Below are 16,438 nucleotides of genomic sequence, written 5' to 3' on the forward strand. Positions count from 1 at the left end.
TGGATTGTGCGGGGGTAAGGGAATTTAGATCGCGAGGCAACGCCCGATATTCATCGTTCCTCCCCTGCATCTGTTATAATATACGCTATCACGTTTTTTTTTTTTTTTTATGTTTTTGTTTTATTTTGTTTTATTTTTTTTTTTTTTGAGAGGTCACACATAAACTTGTTACCATCCTCGGGCGTGATAAATACCATGTGCGCGGGTTCATTTGTCTCGCGAAAATTCTTTGCTCTCTGGCAGTCGCAGATCGAGAACTGTGATTACGGTATCTCTGACTCGGTAAAAATATTATACGTCCAAGGGAATCAGAGAGACCTTGTGGAGCGATTTAATAATCGAACTGTAACTGTTTTTTATTTTTTTTTTGTTTCGTTAGAGTAAAATGTACAGCTTTCAATGCAAGCCTCTTAAAGTGGCAACAATGTGTCCATTTCTTTTGTTTTATTGACATATAACCAATGTAATAGTGGTCGTAGCCGTAGGTTTAAACAACTCGATTGTGAGTCACAGCGACAAACATGAATTTATGTAGATCGCGGGATCGGTGGGTTTTTTTTTTTCCGTGGCTGCATTCATGGCTCGTTACTTGTATAACACAGTGCCGCCTTCAATTTTCTCAAAATCCATTAGCATAGATCTCCGGTTCGCCTTCGATGCAGTGACGCGCTATTGCACGCGCGTGACTTTGGACATTCGTAGAGGTACAATAAATTAGATATCGGCAAAAGATAGCACAATGACTAATACGAATTTGCACTCGCGACAAGAAAATTAATCTTTCCAACGAATGTATATACATGCACAGCGTTGCACGTAACTATACTACAATTATGCAGTCTTTTTTTTCTTATAGTATACCTATACACAAAATGGCTAACAATTTCAAACAAAATATTAGTTCGTTGCAAAGAACAAACGACATGACTGATGAAAAAAAAAAAATTATGTTAAACTAGTTGGCCACCTCGAAGCCATCACTTGTACGTCAGCTATTTTCGTTTCTTGCGCCACCGGCTGAAAAATTCCAGAATCAGCGTGTTAAAAATGCGAAACGGCAAGCACTCGAGTAAGATCGTGCCGAGGAACGATTCCACGCCGTTCGTGTCCCGTTTATCGTCTCTACTTTTTTTTTTTTTTTTCCTGTGCCCCGTCGAATCCAAGGATTTTCGGGATGGTATACGTCTTGCAAACGCCAGCGCGAAACAAATGAAATGGTAATTTATTCCAAAAGAGGCGGGAGGAGGAACAGCCCAAAACAGGCGACGCTTCGTTTCGGAGCAAAGCACAGCGGATCACTTACCGCACGCCCATTCTTACTATATTTCCCGCTACGTGACTTCACCTGGTGTAATTTAATTTTGTCCCCTCTGTGCCTCCTCCGCTCGATTATTCATAGCCGACCGGCTCTAGGTGAGGGGGGTGGGACGCAATTACATCGATGAACGCATTGGATTGTCATTTCTTGAGTTCACGTGCACAATATGACGTACACATGTGGAGGGACGGGGACGCACCTCTTCCCGTGATTTTTACAAAAACAGTATACCTGTAGCGAGTCATCACTCGGCCCGACAGCTCATCTCATGCGTATATGTAATTATAATATGCTCAAGCGCCATAGGTATATGTATATCAAGCCGAGAAGATAATATATACCTTTCCTATATGCATATCGTTCGCGTCGATGCAAATTATGAGCGGGAGAGAAAAACCTCGTTTTCACTTATGTAGGCATCACATGCTTTTCTCAACACGCAAATAAGTGAGTGCACGCACGCCAAACTGTAATTTAGCGGCGCGCGAAAATGAGGGAGAGAGATGCAAATGCATATACGGTGCAGGAGCGGTGCTCGCTCTCGAAGAAGTGAATCTTGGATTACGGCCACGGGCCGATGATTCAGCTGATGGGACATTACGGAAGCGACGGTAAGTGCCGTGCTCTTTCTCACGCACCTCCATGTGGTGGAGTTTGGCGGAACAAAAATCGTCCTTTTACCGAGATCGAAACGAAACAGGGTTGGAACACTTTTTTTTTTTTTTTTAAAGGATCCAAAACGCATTTCTCTCGAGTCCCGCGGAGAGCATTATTTGTACAAGACGATAGGTATACATACAGACGGGCCCTCGCGGCCCACACACGTCACGGGCCCCGGCTATATGTAAGCGGATTCGCCGATAGGTATACGTCGGGGATCGGTAGTGTGTTCGCCTAATGCGCATCAGAGGAGAGACACTACACATCACCTATAGATGTGTATATATATGGGTACTATAGCTGTATAAGCTAAGTAGTGTAGGACGTAATGCATGTAAGCCGAGTATAAAAGCACCGAGCGTGACGTTAAAAATCGGCCACTTATCTTCTCTCTCTTGCTCTCGTTCGACTGACTCGCTGCAACGCCGACGACGTTATATATATTATACCGTCGGCGAGCTTGACACGTTGGACCAACTTTGCGAAGGATAAGCGATTGCCCTACGGCTGTCGCGGGGGGAGAAAAAGAGGGAGAGAGCGAGAGTGGGCTACATCAGATTTTTCAGTCCGATTGTTCGACCCTGCTGCTGTCGGCGTGACCCAAAGTTAACGTGTCGCGTGCGACGATGTCGCTCGATTTCGCGTGTGTTTATCGATCGCAGCATAGCAAAGAGATCCTTTGATCGGCTCGCTCGCGAGTATACGTGTCTACGAATTACATTGTTTTCCCTCTTGAGTGGCACATTTGTATACGGTTTACCATGTTTAGGAGGAAGAATGGAGGGGAAAAGAGAGGGCCAATTTCGCAAGGCAACTCGATCTTCTCCGTATATATACACCCCGTGGTACCAGATTTTTCACGTAAGTATAGATCTCTTTGATAGAGATCCCGACAGTGAGAGGCAGACGAAGACTTGGATTTCACACGAACCTGGGTGGCACTGTGAGGCTACATATATTTATACGTATCGATGGCTTTTCATGGAACGCTCACTATTTTTCTTTCGTTTTCTTTGGCACTTTGGGGGGGCCCATATTGACTTCCTGGCCCCGTTTCTCAGTCCACACGCGTATGTTTGACACCGGCCTGGTGTAAAAATTCGATCGGAGGCTTAAATCTCGCTAGAGTGTAGTTACTTGTATATACGGACACGGAAAACGAGTCATCCACATAAATATTCATCATGTACATGATATTTGCTCGCGATGACGCAGCGTCAGCAGATATATTATACACTTGGTTACACAAAAATAATATATAGTGTGCCTGCAAATGCACAATGAACGGATTGATGCACGCATCCCCGATTTTCCAGGCGCGTTGAAATAATTACGAGAACTTGCGGGAGGAGGAGGAGGAGGAGATGAAAGCCGCTCCCTTTTCGCGGACGAGCGTCAAAGGGGCCGCCTCTCGCGCGAGCTTTCATCTCTTGGCGCCCGGAGCTTTTGCCTCGGATGCCCGTGAGAGACGTCATCAGATATTACGCTATGCGTATAGCCGACGGGGATGTACGTGCGATCGAGCCGAACTGATGTTAAAAATGACTTATTCATGGAAGTGTCGTCCCTCTCCGTTTTTACTGGTTTCCGGACAAAGGCCATCCCGATGAAGACTAGTCTACATGACGCTGACGCGTTCAATTTCCGAGGTGAAAAGTCACGCTCGCGCGCGCCCCTTCACCCGAGATCTCCAAGAAAGCTCGTCAACTCCGTTGCCCGCTCGCTGAAATTGCTCCAATAACAAAAATAAAAGTCAACGGTCTTTTCACCATCGGCGTGAAATGACGCTGTATGATTCAGGTGTTTTTTTTTTTTTTTTTTTTCCATTTGCAAATGATTCGAAAAAAACACTCGTACATCAGTCGTACGAGTAAAAACTTTATGTACGAAAGCACTCCCAAGTACCAGCTGGGAGCAAACACACATCCGACCGTTGCCGATCTGCAGGGCAAATATTGTTTTTGTCTCGCAGTATATATTATGCACGCGGACGTGGAGGATCGAAATTAGTCTTGTGCTGGGCGCAAAAATCGAACGGCGACGCCCCCGCGAAACCACTTGAGGCTCTACCCTCCCAGTGGCATCGGCAACGAAGCCTTTTGATGCCCGCGTGTGCACGTATACGAAGAGAGAAAAGAAAGAGAAGCAGACGGAGAGAGGCGCAGGGCACGAAGAAACACACTTGATTCCACTCGAAATGCTCGCGAGTGCCTTGAACCCGTCTATTTACGAGTGCCTACGCTGATGCTGCCTGGAGCCGATTACTTATACCCGTTCGTGCGTTGCACCAGTGCGTGTAACGCGATTTCCTGCTCGCGGGAGCGAGGATTGGAAAAAATCGGTCCCCACCGATCGCGACAATGACGATAAAAAATGACTCCGGCGCGCAATATCCCACATCAAGCGTGTGCACCATATACTTTTCGGGAACGAGGATTAACTTCTTGCTCAGCGAGGCGAGACGTCGGGACCTCCCCTTGGAAGCTTCATCTCGGCATACGCGTAGATTTTTTTCTTTTTCTCATTCTGTTACGGGGGTGATACTGGCATTTTTTTTTTAAACATGAGAAAAAAAGGATCGCCGAAACCTTATGTAATCACTCATTTCGCGGTTCACGTGTCGTTTGATTAAAAATTCCTTATACCCGTGACGTATTTCTGCCTCGTTGCGCGGTACATACAACGTACGTGTACATGATACAACAACCGGAGCAAGATGAATGGCGGGCGTTTAGGTCATTTAATTAGCCGATTAAATTACACGCGAATAATGGACACGCACGTACAACTAATTTATCTCGCGAGTTATCTCGATGATTTGACACGATGAAAAACGACTCCCTCTCCCATCCCCTCTTCATCCTCCTCCCGAAGCAAAGTTATGCAAAGTACGTATGTGATGTTATATATGCATGTATGTATAGCATTTATTAAGCCATGTGGTGCGACCACGTAAGGCTTCAAACATTAAGTACATGGTTAAATACATAATCAGTACATTTGCAAGTATTACTTATTGTAGCTAATAAACGAAAATTTCATAGAGATAAGCTGAATTTTGTATAACACAATTTGAAAATCAAAGGAAAAAAAGATAACAAAAATAACACATTAAAATTAAAGTAACGAAGTAAAGTAAAGTAATACAAAACCAAAGTAAACGTAAAGAAATTAATAACTGAAACTAGACACTCAAAGTCTAGGCAAAAGCCTACATTCCCTAGCCCAATCGCTTTTGTCGTGAAGAAGGAGAGTAGCAAATAAGTTGGACTTAAAGCTCGGAGTTACGGAAGAGTCAAAAATAGTTTGATGGACCATGTTTAAGAGTAAGGTAGATTCAACAAGAAATGACTGTCTTAATGTTTCGGTTCGAAAGGATGGGCATAAAAGATATTAGCAGCTAGGTAATCGACAAGAGCGCCTTAAATCAGTAAAAGATGCAGCAAGAAGATAATTAGATGCCAGATAAGTAAGATAATTATGTGAGAGTATCGAAAACGAGAGTGTTCCCAAGAAGTAATCACGTCGCCTGGACACCGACAGCTAATTTAGGGCGATGCGATAAGGTGTAATTCTGCTCCTTCGTCTAATATTGCCATAAACAAATCGCACACAGGCATTAAGAGCAGTATGCAGTTTAAGATTGGATGAACTATCGATACTGTGATATGCAACTGACATATAGTCAAAGACAGGAAAAATCAGGCTCTTGACTAGTTGTTTCCTAAGAGAAAAAGATAATGCATGTTTGCAGTAATTGAGTCTGTACAGTGCACTGTAAGTATGATTGGCAACATGCGTTGCATGCCGGCCCCAGTGTAGATTCGATGTGATCCATAGTCCAAGGTTTTTAGCCACAGTAGTATAGGGTAGACTCACACCGTCAATAGTAACAGGTGGAACACTCATCTGGCCAAGACGACCCATGGAGTATGTGCTACCGAGAATTAGCGGTAAAATCTTGGGTAGACTAAGCGAAAGCCCATTCTCGTGCCCCCAATTAACTATAATTGAAGAGTCGGAATTGACCTTATCCACACCAGAGGCAATTTCATCCAGACTACATCAGTAGAATATCTGTAAATCATCAGCATAAATAACATATTTACAGTATTTCAATCTGCTCATCAGATCATCAACATAAATAAGAAAAAGTAACGGGCCTAACACACTACCTTGCGGAACACCAGTTGCCGAATAGAGCCAATCAGACTGAGTGCTGTTGACACCCCCCACAGCTTGACTACGCTCAGCCAGGTACGAGAAAAACCATTTGAGTGTTTTGTCATCACAATTAACATTACGTAGCTTCTGGAGCAGTCTGGCATGTGAAATAGTGTCGAAAGCTTTTTTGAAATCAAATAATACCAGGAGAGTTATTTGCCCATATTTTCAATTGCCATGCGCACCTCATCAAGGATATAAAGAAGAGCCGTTTGAGTGCTGTGATTCGCGCGAAAACCAGATTGGTGAGGATTGAGTAGATTATTTCGTTCCAGATGGGTGTACAGCTGCTTATGGACCAATCGCTCGTCGACCTTTGCAATTTCGGGTAGTTTTGCTACAGGGCGAGTATCTGATGGGGTATTTGGATTTCTCGTTTTGGCTAAGGGCGTTATCAACGAACACTTCCACGATGCCGGAAAGCAAGCCTCGCGAATGGATCTATTTATTATGCAAGTAATAGGCTCAACAATAAAATCAATGGCAAACTTAAGCATGCCCGCAGAAAGCCCGTCGTTTCCACCCGTTTGTGACCTGCACTGGAGAATAGCATGCTGTACAGGCCGTGCTGAGACTGGGGCCAGACTAAATGTAGGTATATCAGTATTGAGCGGGATAGCCAGAGCATTGATTAAGTCACTATGGTTAAGTGGGGGTCCTTGATTTGTAACGTCAGCATAAAATTTATTTAAATCATTAGGTGTAAAACGAAGAAGAGGTGACGGCAAAGGATTCCCAGTAAGGCCCAGCTTACGAATCATAGCCCATTTAGTTTTAATGTCGGTTGCAAACTCAAGTCCTGAGGAGATGTATCGGTTTTTGGCAGAATCTAAAAGGTTACGCACTTCCCTCCTCAGGCGTCGAAACTCTGCCAACTGCGACAAGGAATTGGAACGAAGTGCATGTTTGTAGGCATTATTTCTCTGTTTCATAAGCTGAAGAATGTGTGCGGATACCCAGGGTTTTTTAGCAGATTTAATTTTAATAAGTCGGAGGGGAGCAAGGGAATCGAAAACTGACAAAAGAGCCGTAGAAAAATTGCATACTGAATCATCAAGGGAATGCAAATGAAAATTTGAGTCGTATATATTATATACTCACGCGCAGGTACATTAATTTATACACGTATACACCCGTACTTGGGTATAATGTATAATATACATGCACTTGCGCTTATCTCGCGAGTTTTGCGGAACGAAATTCAGCTCGCGTTACCAATAGCCTAACGGTACATTACATATGCAGGTTTAGCGTTGATATTATACAACAACCATTAACATCACAAAGGAGACAGACTTGCGGTGGCAAATCTGTCAATCTGTCCCCGTACCCTTTTACACGTACACCAAGTGCACCCGTGTATGCTCATTTGAATAAAAAAAAAAAAAAAACTCAAGCAACAAGAACATAAGCATATATTAAAATTGTGGCTATACGCAGCAATTGTCAAACGATTGGGATGGGGGATAACAAGAGTGAATTGCTCTGCAGTTGCGCTTCGGCAACTCGATCCGATTGATTTTATTGATTGGGACGAAAAAGGCTGAAGTCACGAGCGCGCAGCCACGGGCAGTCGAACACTTTCATACCGCGCGCAAGAGCGAGAACAAAAAAAAAAATCGAGGCCCTCCGAGATGTGGATGCACAGTTGGAATCCGATCGCGTGCGCGTAATCGCGGCGTTTCCTTGCGCCTCGGGCCGCCGAGCGGACGGCCCGTCAATTTCATTCAATTTTCCAAGCCGCTGCTGCTGACTTATCAAGTATACTATACACGTACCGCATAGGCACGGCGAGAGCAAGCGATCCGTGCCGATCGTCATTTTTCTCGGCTACTCTTTTATTTGCATGCGAGATTGGGTGCAAAGAGCCGACCGTGTCGATTCTGTTCTTTTATTTGCGTAAACTTGTATATAGGCTTGCCAGAGTGCCCAAGTGCTTCAAAAAAAAAAAATTGCAATTTGATTACTCTTTGTACTTTGAGAATTTACCCGTTTCGAGCCAATGTTCATACTGATCTTTTTTGTGTGTGTTTCTTGTGTTTCAGAGCGAATTCGAGCCCCAATGTCACGTGTTTCGAACGAAGCGCCTGCGGAAGCCGAGGCCGTGCCAGCTGTGCCATCAGGCGGTGATAAAGCAGGCATCCTGCTGTCGAGGTGAGCTCGATCTCTTCACTTAATAAATCAGCTGTTGATGATTGCGCGCAAGAGCGCCGGTAAAGCAGGCATCTCGCGAGACTTGCTCGGGTAAACTCAAAGCCGCGTTTCTCGATGCACGTCAATGACACATTGTTACCTATAGGGCGGGGGCATTTTTATTCGTTTTAAAACTTGATTTTTATTTATTTATTTATTTTTTTTCTAATTAAGACGATTATTTTTAAATTAACGAGATCTCGTTTTTTTCTCTTTAGTTTGCAAATACACCTGCCACAAGGCCTGTGAGGATAAGGTGAGTGGCTTTTTTCATCCCTCAATTTTCACTTAATTATTATATATATCATTGCACAGTATGACACTTAAAACTAGTGCTTGCATTGGTGGTTTGGATTAGAAAAAATTTGGTCAGACCGAAAAAAAAATGTTGGTCCCAAAAGCCCGTCAACTTATGGAAGCGCTGTTCAATGCACCAAGTCGACAATCTGTCCGCCTTTTGCTTACTCACTTTCCAGGAGACTGTGACTTTAAACATTACGTACTCCGACCTAAGCATGCAATGATATCCAAGTAGTATAAATTCTCCACGATATTTTCTTCCCACGACACTTGAGCCACTTGCGTATATTTACTTACTTACTGATTTTTTGTATAACGTTTCGAAACATCTGTTTGACATTTATAGGATTATAGGCATGATTCAAATTATAAAATTTATTTACATACGAGTACACACCATTTTAGACGTATCAGTTGCATTTCTGAAACAATTTATTTTCAACTCAACACTCAAATTTTTTAATTTAAATATCTTATAATTTATTCAATTTTTGTTTCGCGCACAATCACATGCCTGAATTTTAATTTCAAAGAAATCCAAGTAAAATAATTGTGTTATTGTCAACAAAAATACATTTTGCAAATTCATAAAAAAAAAAACTAGTTTTACATTTACGACATTTTTTTGCTTTAATAAAAACAAACCTTATACTTGATGCTCTTCTTCATGGGCAACTTGTAGAAGTTAGCGAGGCACTTACTAGTAAAGCACAAAAATCATTAATAGTATCTACATAGAAAAAAGAAATGGTTTGAGATAAATTAATGATATCGTCTTCGTCGTTTCAAGATTTCTTCTATAGACTTTCATAAAACATTTTAAAAATCACTTGAGCACATAATACGTCGTTTTTCACGGAGGAAAGCACCAACGTACAAAGTCAAACTGAACTCTAGAAAAAAAAAAAAAAAAAAAAAAACTGTCAAACAGGAGATTTTCAAGTGAAGAGCAAACAGACTACTACCTCGAAAAACTAAGATAACAAAAGAGTTATAATGCGCTCTTCTTGATGTATTATTGAGTAGTAGTAAGTACCTACTACATCAATCATTCGACAATTGTGGAAACGCGACAAGTATCCGTAGGACATTTTTTATCCCTTTTTTTGTTACTTCATCCTAATTTAGTTCGTATGCCTCTTTTGAAATGTACCCAAACACCTCATAAGTAGGTATCCACTATACTATTCGGAAACATAAAAAATGACATATTCACGCATAATAGTGCAAGACGTGGACGAAAAAAATGCCATTTACTCTAGTTGTACAGTTTCAAGAGAACACTCTCAACACTCCATTCAAAGACCAAACAAAATGAAAGAAAAAGAATTCTTAAGTTGCTTGTCCAGGAGAAAAGTGTTAAGGTGTGTGTGAAGTGCTTATTCTCCTCGGTGGCAGCCAATCAAGAGACTTGCTTACTTATATGTTCGTACCCTGAATGATCTATGCGAGTCAGGATTGCTGATCTGAATAATTGTTTATTCATACGATTTTCGGACACGGTGGGTTAAATGCGAGGACGGATCGTGCCCGAGAAGAGTAAGCGTTTGCAACGAGGTCACGTAGTGGGGAAAAAAAAAAAAAAAAAAAAAAAAAAAAACAATAATCATGCAAATTAGTTATATAGGATGAATCCTGAGGGTTTGCAAGCTTAAACTTTTTAGCAGGAAAAAATATCGAAAGTAGGTAATACACGGTTCAAGAAAGTTTTCTCAGCTGTGACCTCAATACCGAAAACTTTGGCCTCGCCATTTCTCACGCCACGTACACTCGGCATCGGGCTTCACTTGGTACTTGTACCACATTATTAGAATTACCAATTACAAGTTGTCGATTTCGTAAAATCTTGAGAAAAATTCAAATGAGACTCCATACACCGATGACGTGTACCTATACATTTACAATAATTTTAGCGGATGCGAAGAGAGAGCCACGAGTCACTTTCGGTTGGTCTTATCAAAGTTTAAAAATAATTGCAACGAAAGCGCTCACGGCACGCAAGCGTATAAATGCACGAGTGTGATATGGATGCGCTCGTGCGCTAAAGTCATTTCGACGCGTGTGCTAGAGCTCGGGTAACGTTTTGCGATTTTACCATTCCCATAGCAAGACTCTGGGTGATCAATTCCGAGTTGGTATTTTTATCCCTGACGCATAACTAGGTTGTATAGGTACTTCCAAACCTGGAGGTTACCGTTTTCATCAGATGTCATATTTTATTTCACATTCCTCCCTCAGCCAAGAAAAAGAGTAGTTACAGAGCTCTTGGCCACCTCAACTAATTTAAATGATGTTTGAGTTGTTTTTGTCAACCAATTTCGGCGACATATTTATTATGATCAAAAATACCAATATATCTTAACATTTATACCATACGCATAATTATAGTCTCTTTTTTTTCTTACACATCAGCTACATATTGTATGCGGCCAATAGAGTATTGTCACGAGACTGACATGAATCACCGATTCACAACACATTGCGTGTATTGATGGGAAACAACAGCAAAATGTAACTTAATGTAGGCAGGTCCTCTTCAGTTGGGCAAGTTTCACATTGTAGATACATATAGTATCCCGCGTAAAAAATATTTAATTTGGGAAAAGTTAGAAACCGATTTTTTAGAGCCAAGTTTTCCTCAACTTAGCCAATGAGAAAATCCCACGGTTTTCCCAACTTTTAAAAAAAGTGATCGTGGCCCTGGCACAAGTTGGGCTCAACTTGGCAATTCTTTCCCTTTTTTTTTTTTAAAGTTGTCGTGACTATGGTGCAAGTTGGGCTGATTTCGGCAAAATATAAAAATCATGGCTTTTTTCCATAAACATGACACAACTTGGGTCATACTGGACAAAAGTAATATTGAATGGGGACAAAATATTATACATGTTAAAATAAATTGAAAAATAATTGTCTCATTAAATTTTACTAATGTTATATGTCGTTATTACATAAATATTATCGTCGATATTAATATGGTAACAAATATCCAAGATGTCATTTGCACTAATTACAATTAAATTATGAGTCGTATCACATAAGTAAATAGTTGGTATATATTCATCAATTAAATCACATTGTAATACTCGCGTATGTGTACATTCTTCAACAATAACATAATTTAAACAATTATCATTACAATTTTCGCAATCAAATGTACATTCACATGCGCATACTCGCACGAACAGTTCGATGAAACCTATATTAGTCGTGTTATTTTTAAAAAATTTGATACAAGAGGAGTTTGTCTTTTTTTTTATTGAATATTGTTGTGTTTCGTAATAAATACTTTGTTTGAGAAGCCTGTAGAAAACATGACATTTAGATAAATCAAGATCTAAGTTATTGCTTTGAAAAATATCTATTAAATAAGGTGAGTTGCTGTATTTTTTATTAATTCCAATTATGAAAAAGTTTTCACCAATTATTTTCAACTTTCGTCGGTGAGTGCCAGATTTTTCCACTTTATTACAAAAGTCATATACTAAACTGTCCTCTCTAATTAATTTTTGTTTTATTTCAGAAAAACATAAAAATGTTTTAACAGCAGAACAAATTTGTAACTGTGGGTTATTTGAACCATGAACATAGTGTTTTATAATTCCATTAAAATTTTCGTACTCAGAACATGACATGACCCATAATGGACCAAATTTCTTGACGTCATCAGGTAAGTGGAGTAAAAGATGCAAGTTACAAACTCTGTATTTCTCACCATATAATACTTCGTATCTTTTTACGTACTCTACGAGTAAACGCCTCGATAACTCGATCATTTCGTCGTCAATGCTTAAAAAATTTAAGAGAGTTAACGCGTGAACTAAAAGTAGATGATGCTGGAAGTATCTTCTATTCATGATGCTTTTTAAAATTGGCAAGCTATAAACGTACAAAAAAAGTTTCAATTCGTGAGCTTTCCAATACGCATAATCTGAAACTTTTCTTGGCAATCGATCGATACATGAAGGAGGAGTTATACTTTTTAATCGGTCATTAATAATATTTACAAAAGGAAAAAGAGAAGAAGGGTGATTTCGGTGATCTGCGTCGAACCAAAAAGACATGAGTTTTTTCATGACACCGAGATGAAGGCAATGCATAGGGTCGATAGCGGTTGATTCAACGTAATTAAGTGCTATAATATTTAATGCAGACGGACCTTTTACTCCGAGAACAGGAGCATTCTTTTCAAGAGCTTGAGCAGCATAAGTTTTGGTTTTTTCTGTCGTTCTCAAAGTGAATTGTTCGGTAAAAGGGTAAATTTGACAATTATCCATTCTTTGCGTCTCTATTTCACAATTCGGGCAACCATGTTTTCCGTTATACTGCTGAAAATTCAAAAATAATGCCTTAGCTGGAAGATCACAAGTTCCAGCAATAATCATGCCTCTAATTTTCCTACAATCAGTTGGAGTTTTAAAGTCCACACCCGCATACAATGTTTCCAAGTCGCTTTCGAAAACTGATAAAAACGTATGTACATTCGGTTTCATTTCACCGAACCATAAGCCGGCTAAAATACAATTTTCTTTTTTATACCGTAATTCAGTAGAAAGTTCATTAATGACTAAATACAAAGGCCAAATGTTTAATTTAGAAGATTTAAATAAAGCTACACCATCCGAGTTCCAAGAAAAAGTAATATTGTTAGGATTTTGAGTGTAAGCTTGAGGCAAGGACTTATAAACAGAACCATCGTAAATGTCTTCATAGTTGTTTTGATTTTGTTTGATGCGTGTAAATCGATAATTTAAAGATTCAGAAAAACCGTCTCTTTTAAAGAAGGTAGCTAATTGACTTAATATTGGCATCTCTATAAAATAGCTTGAGTTTTCATCTCTATCGCATTCGTCGCAATAATTATTATTGACCTCTAAGGAGCATACAGAGCAATAAAAGTGTCGTATTAGAGGAATGTCGATTTCTGAAAAAAATTTTTTAAATTTGTACAGCGTTTTAATACAATTATTCGGATGTATGCAATGCAGTTCAATAAGCGATAAAATTTTACTCAAAAGAACTCCAGTGATCGAAAATTGAGTCGCAAGAGTAAATACAGCAATCATACTTTCACCAATTGTAATAGGAGATCCATCGTACAGGGGTTCATTGGCGTTACCGAACAAATCATCCTCCTCCTCATCTGACTCAGTAGAGTAATCATCATCTTCAACCGCTTCGCTATCACTTTCCGATGAATGTGATTCGTCGTCGCTTCGTTCATTATTTTCGGAGGAATCATTGCTACCATTGGAAAGATGTGCACGTTCTTCAAGTACTAGTATAAAATATGAATAAATAAAAAAATGTTTAAATATTTATTATTTGTCTTGTAATAATAATAATAATAATAATAATTACAATAATAATCGTGATAGTAATAACAGTAATCGTACTATACAAGCTGATTAATATTTTTTGCGTTTCAAATTATAATTTTTTTTTTACAACTAACTTCATTTAAAAATCAGTTATAAAATAAAATTTTTACCATCGATATATTCTCCGTCCAAGTGGTGATCGAGTGCATCAAAATAATCGTCATTGTCAGCATTCGGCTCATTTTCCTCAGTTGAAGTAGTGTCTATTAAATGACAAGTAAATTTTCAATATCATTGTATCATTAAAAAGTATATTTTCATCATGTATTGTGGGCTTAAGATTGTAAGTCGATACAAATGTAGCATTACCAGCGCAATGAGGTCCAGCGTCATAAGATCGCTTAAATGACTGCGACCCAAGAGCAAGAGAGTAACAGGGGGTTAGGCGATTAAGTGCGCACAATATTCAGGTAGTGCGATACAGCCCATGCGTCGTGAGGGCCGTTGATTGATCACGGCACGCGCGCGATACCCATAGGCCAGCTTGTGGTTATGGGGCCTGACTAGGCGGCGTCGATACCTCAGATGCTACAGCTCCGCATGTCAATGACCAGCATGAAGCGTCGCTGTAGCGGCCAGCCCGTCTTTGCCTCGCTCGTCAAGCCTGCGCTCCAGGACTCGGTGCCGAGCTCTCAAGCAGCGGCGTCCTCTCACCGTACCCGTCCATATACTAAGGTGATCCCCGAGAGCACCAAGCCTACGCACACCCCTAACCACTTGGACTCTGCGATATCAGTTAACATCCGCACGACACCGAGCGCACGGTTTTTTACGCGAATCCGGTGATTGCGGCCCCTGCATATAACCTCAAAGCAACTTTCGTACGATTTTTTCGCTACTCCAGATATTAATGCCTATTTCTCTCTCCTCCATTAATCACAAAATCAAACAATATAATATTCTTACCGTCATCAGTGCTTGTTCGATCATTTTCCGGGAGCGATGCGTGATTTTCATCCTCACTTGAGGAATCGGTGTTCTTAGAGCTGCTGCTACTACTACAGTCGTCACTGTCAGTGGAATCTAGTATTTTTGCTAAAATTTTATATTTATTCGATAATGAGTAGTTGGCTACAATTGATTTTCGCCAAGGCATTGTCGAAAAAGAAACGGTCGAAAAAATGATATCACGCCTTAACGCTTTTACGTACTTTTTCGTGTCACCTGGTAACACGTTACACCGTTGCGCAAATACATATAGGTAGCTGATATAGCCAACTACGTATTGCAATTGTTTCGGCTATCCCGCGCCTTCCCTCTCTTTCCCACGCATTGGGACGAGGCAGAGAGCGGCGGGCTCGGTCAGGGCCTCGCTGCATGTCCGAACGCCTCGCCTCGTGCACTTGTTGGAGGCCTCGCCAACGACGAGCGTCACTAGCCGAAATTCGACACCGCATACTCTACCACTAGACTCGGCGTGTATCATTTTACGTACTTCGCTGCAGTACTTAGTGCCAGGTCGCGAGCAAGTACTCTTGCTTCCTCAAGCACAACTTCCACAAACGGCCCACTGCCCGACGACGAGGCTGCCCACGGGGCCTAGCGCGTGCCTTTCGCCGAGAAGAGCAACAGCTCGCACGTCTTCGCCTCCTACCTGGCGACGGCACTTCAATTTTTTGGTCGAAGGTTAAGCTGTAGAAGAAAATCATCCCGAAAAATGTTCGCTCTCATTTTATGGTCAGAATCCCGAGAGATAAGCGTCGTGCCAATGAACAATGTAAAAACAAAGAAAGGATGTTTTCTAGCGAAGTCGGGAACTCGTTGGTATCCTGCTGATCTCATACAAACTAGCGGTAAAGTAAAAACTATTTATAAATCGTAAATGAATACTAAATAAGTTCGAGATATAATATTTAATGATTTTATGTAAAAATTGATAGCTCACGACAACGTAAAAAAAATCTTACCTAACATTTTGTGTCGGTGTCATTTTCTAAAGAATTACTTAAAAATTTTATATTTCTATTACAATTTTGTTATAGAGAATCAAGAATGGCTGGAATCTCTTTCCGTGTCTACTAGTGGTGAGCTAGTAACTTCTGATCGACGAGCATCTGTATCGAAGGAATTGCTGATGAAAAAAAGGGATAGCCAAGAAGAAGAAAGAGACATCAAAGCAAAAAAAAAAGAAGTTGCTTTGAAAAAAGCAAGCATCCTCATGAACAAAAAAAGCATTTTTGACAAAATGGTCTCGGGGTAAGAAAGTTTTTATGTTATATTGTATCTCTCGATGTCGACTTAATTGCCGATAAAGCAGTAACCTGAGTGATCATTCATATATTGTCTGTCAACACGCTGAGCGCCATAAACTTTTCGAGGCTCTCCGCATTCGGGAAAATTTATTCGAGGATTTTTCTTTTTCCAA

General features: G+C 40.5%; 1 protein-coding gene across 1 annotated transcript in view; it reads left to right on the top strand.

The window, feature by feature from the left end:
* Window positions 1–16,438, top strand: part of by (focal adhesion protein tensin) — a 143,296-nt gene that overhangs the window by 44,417 nt on the left and 82,441 nt on the right. Inside the window, exons 2-3 of the mRNA XM_089590500.1 lie at window positions 8,248–8,356; window positions 8,614–8,651. Coding sequence (XP_089446626.1) covers window positions 8,248–8,356; window positions 8,614–8,651 — 147 coding nt within the window. The remainder of the gene's footprint in view (window positions 1–8,247; window positions 8,357–8,613; window positions 8,652–16,438) is intronic.

This window comes from Copidosoma floridanum, unplaced genomic scaffold (genome assembly GCF_036245765.1).
Source record: "Copidosoma floridanum isolate Cflo_tuat_1 unplaced genomic scaffold, Cflo_Japanese_pri ptg000012l, whole genome shotgun sequence".
Lineage (NCBI taxonomy): Eukaryota > Metazoa > Arthropoda > Insecta > Hymenoptera > Encyrtidae > Copidosoma > Copidosoma floridanum.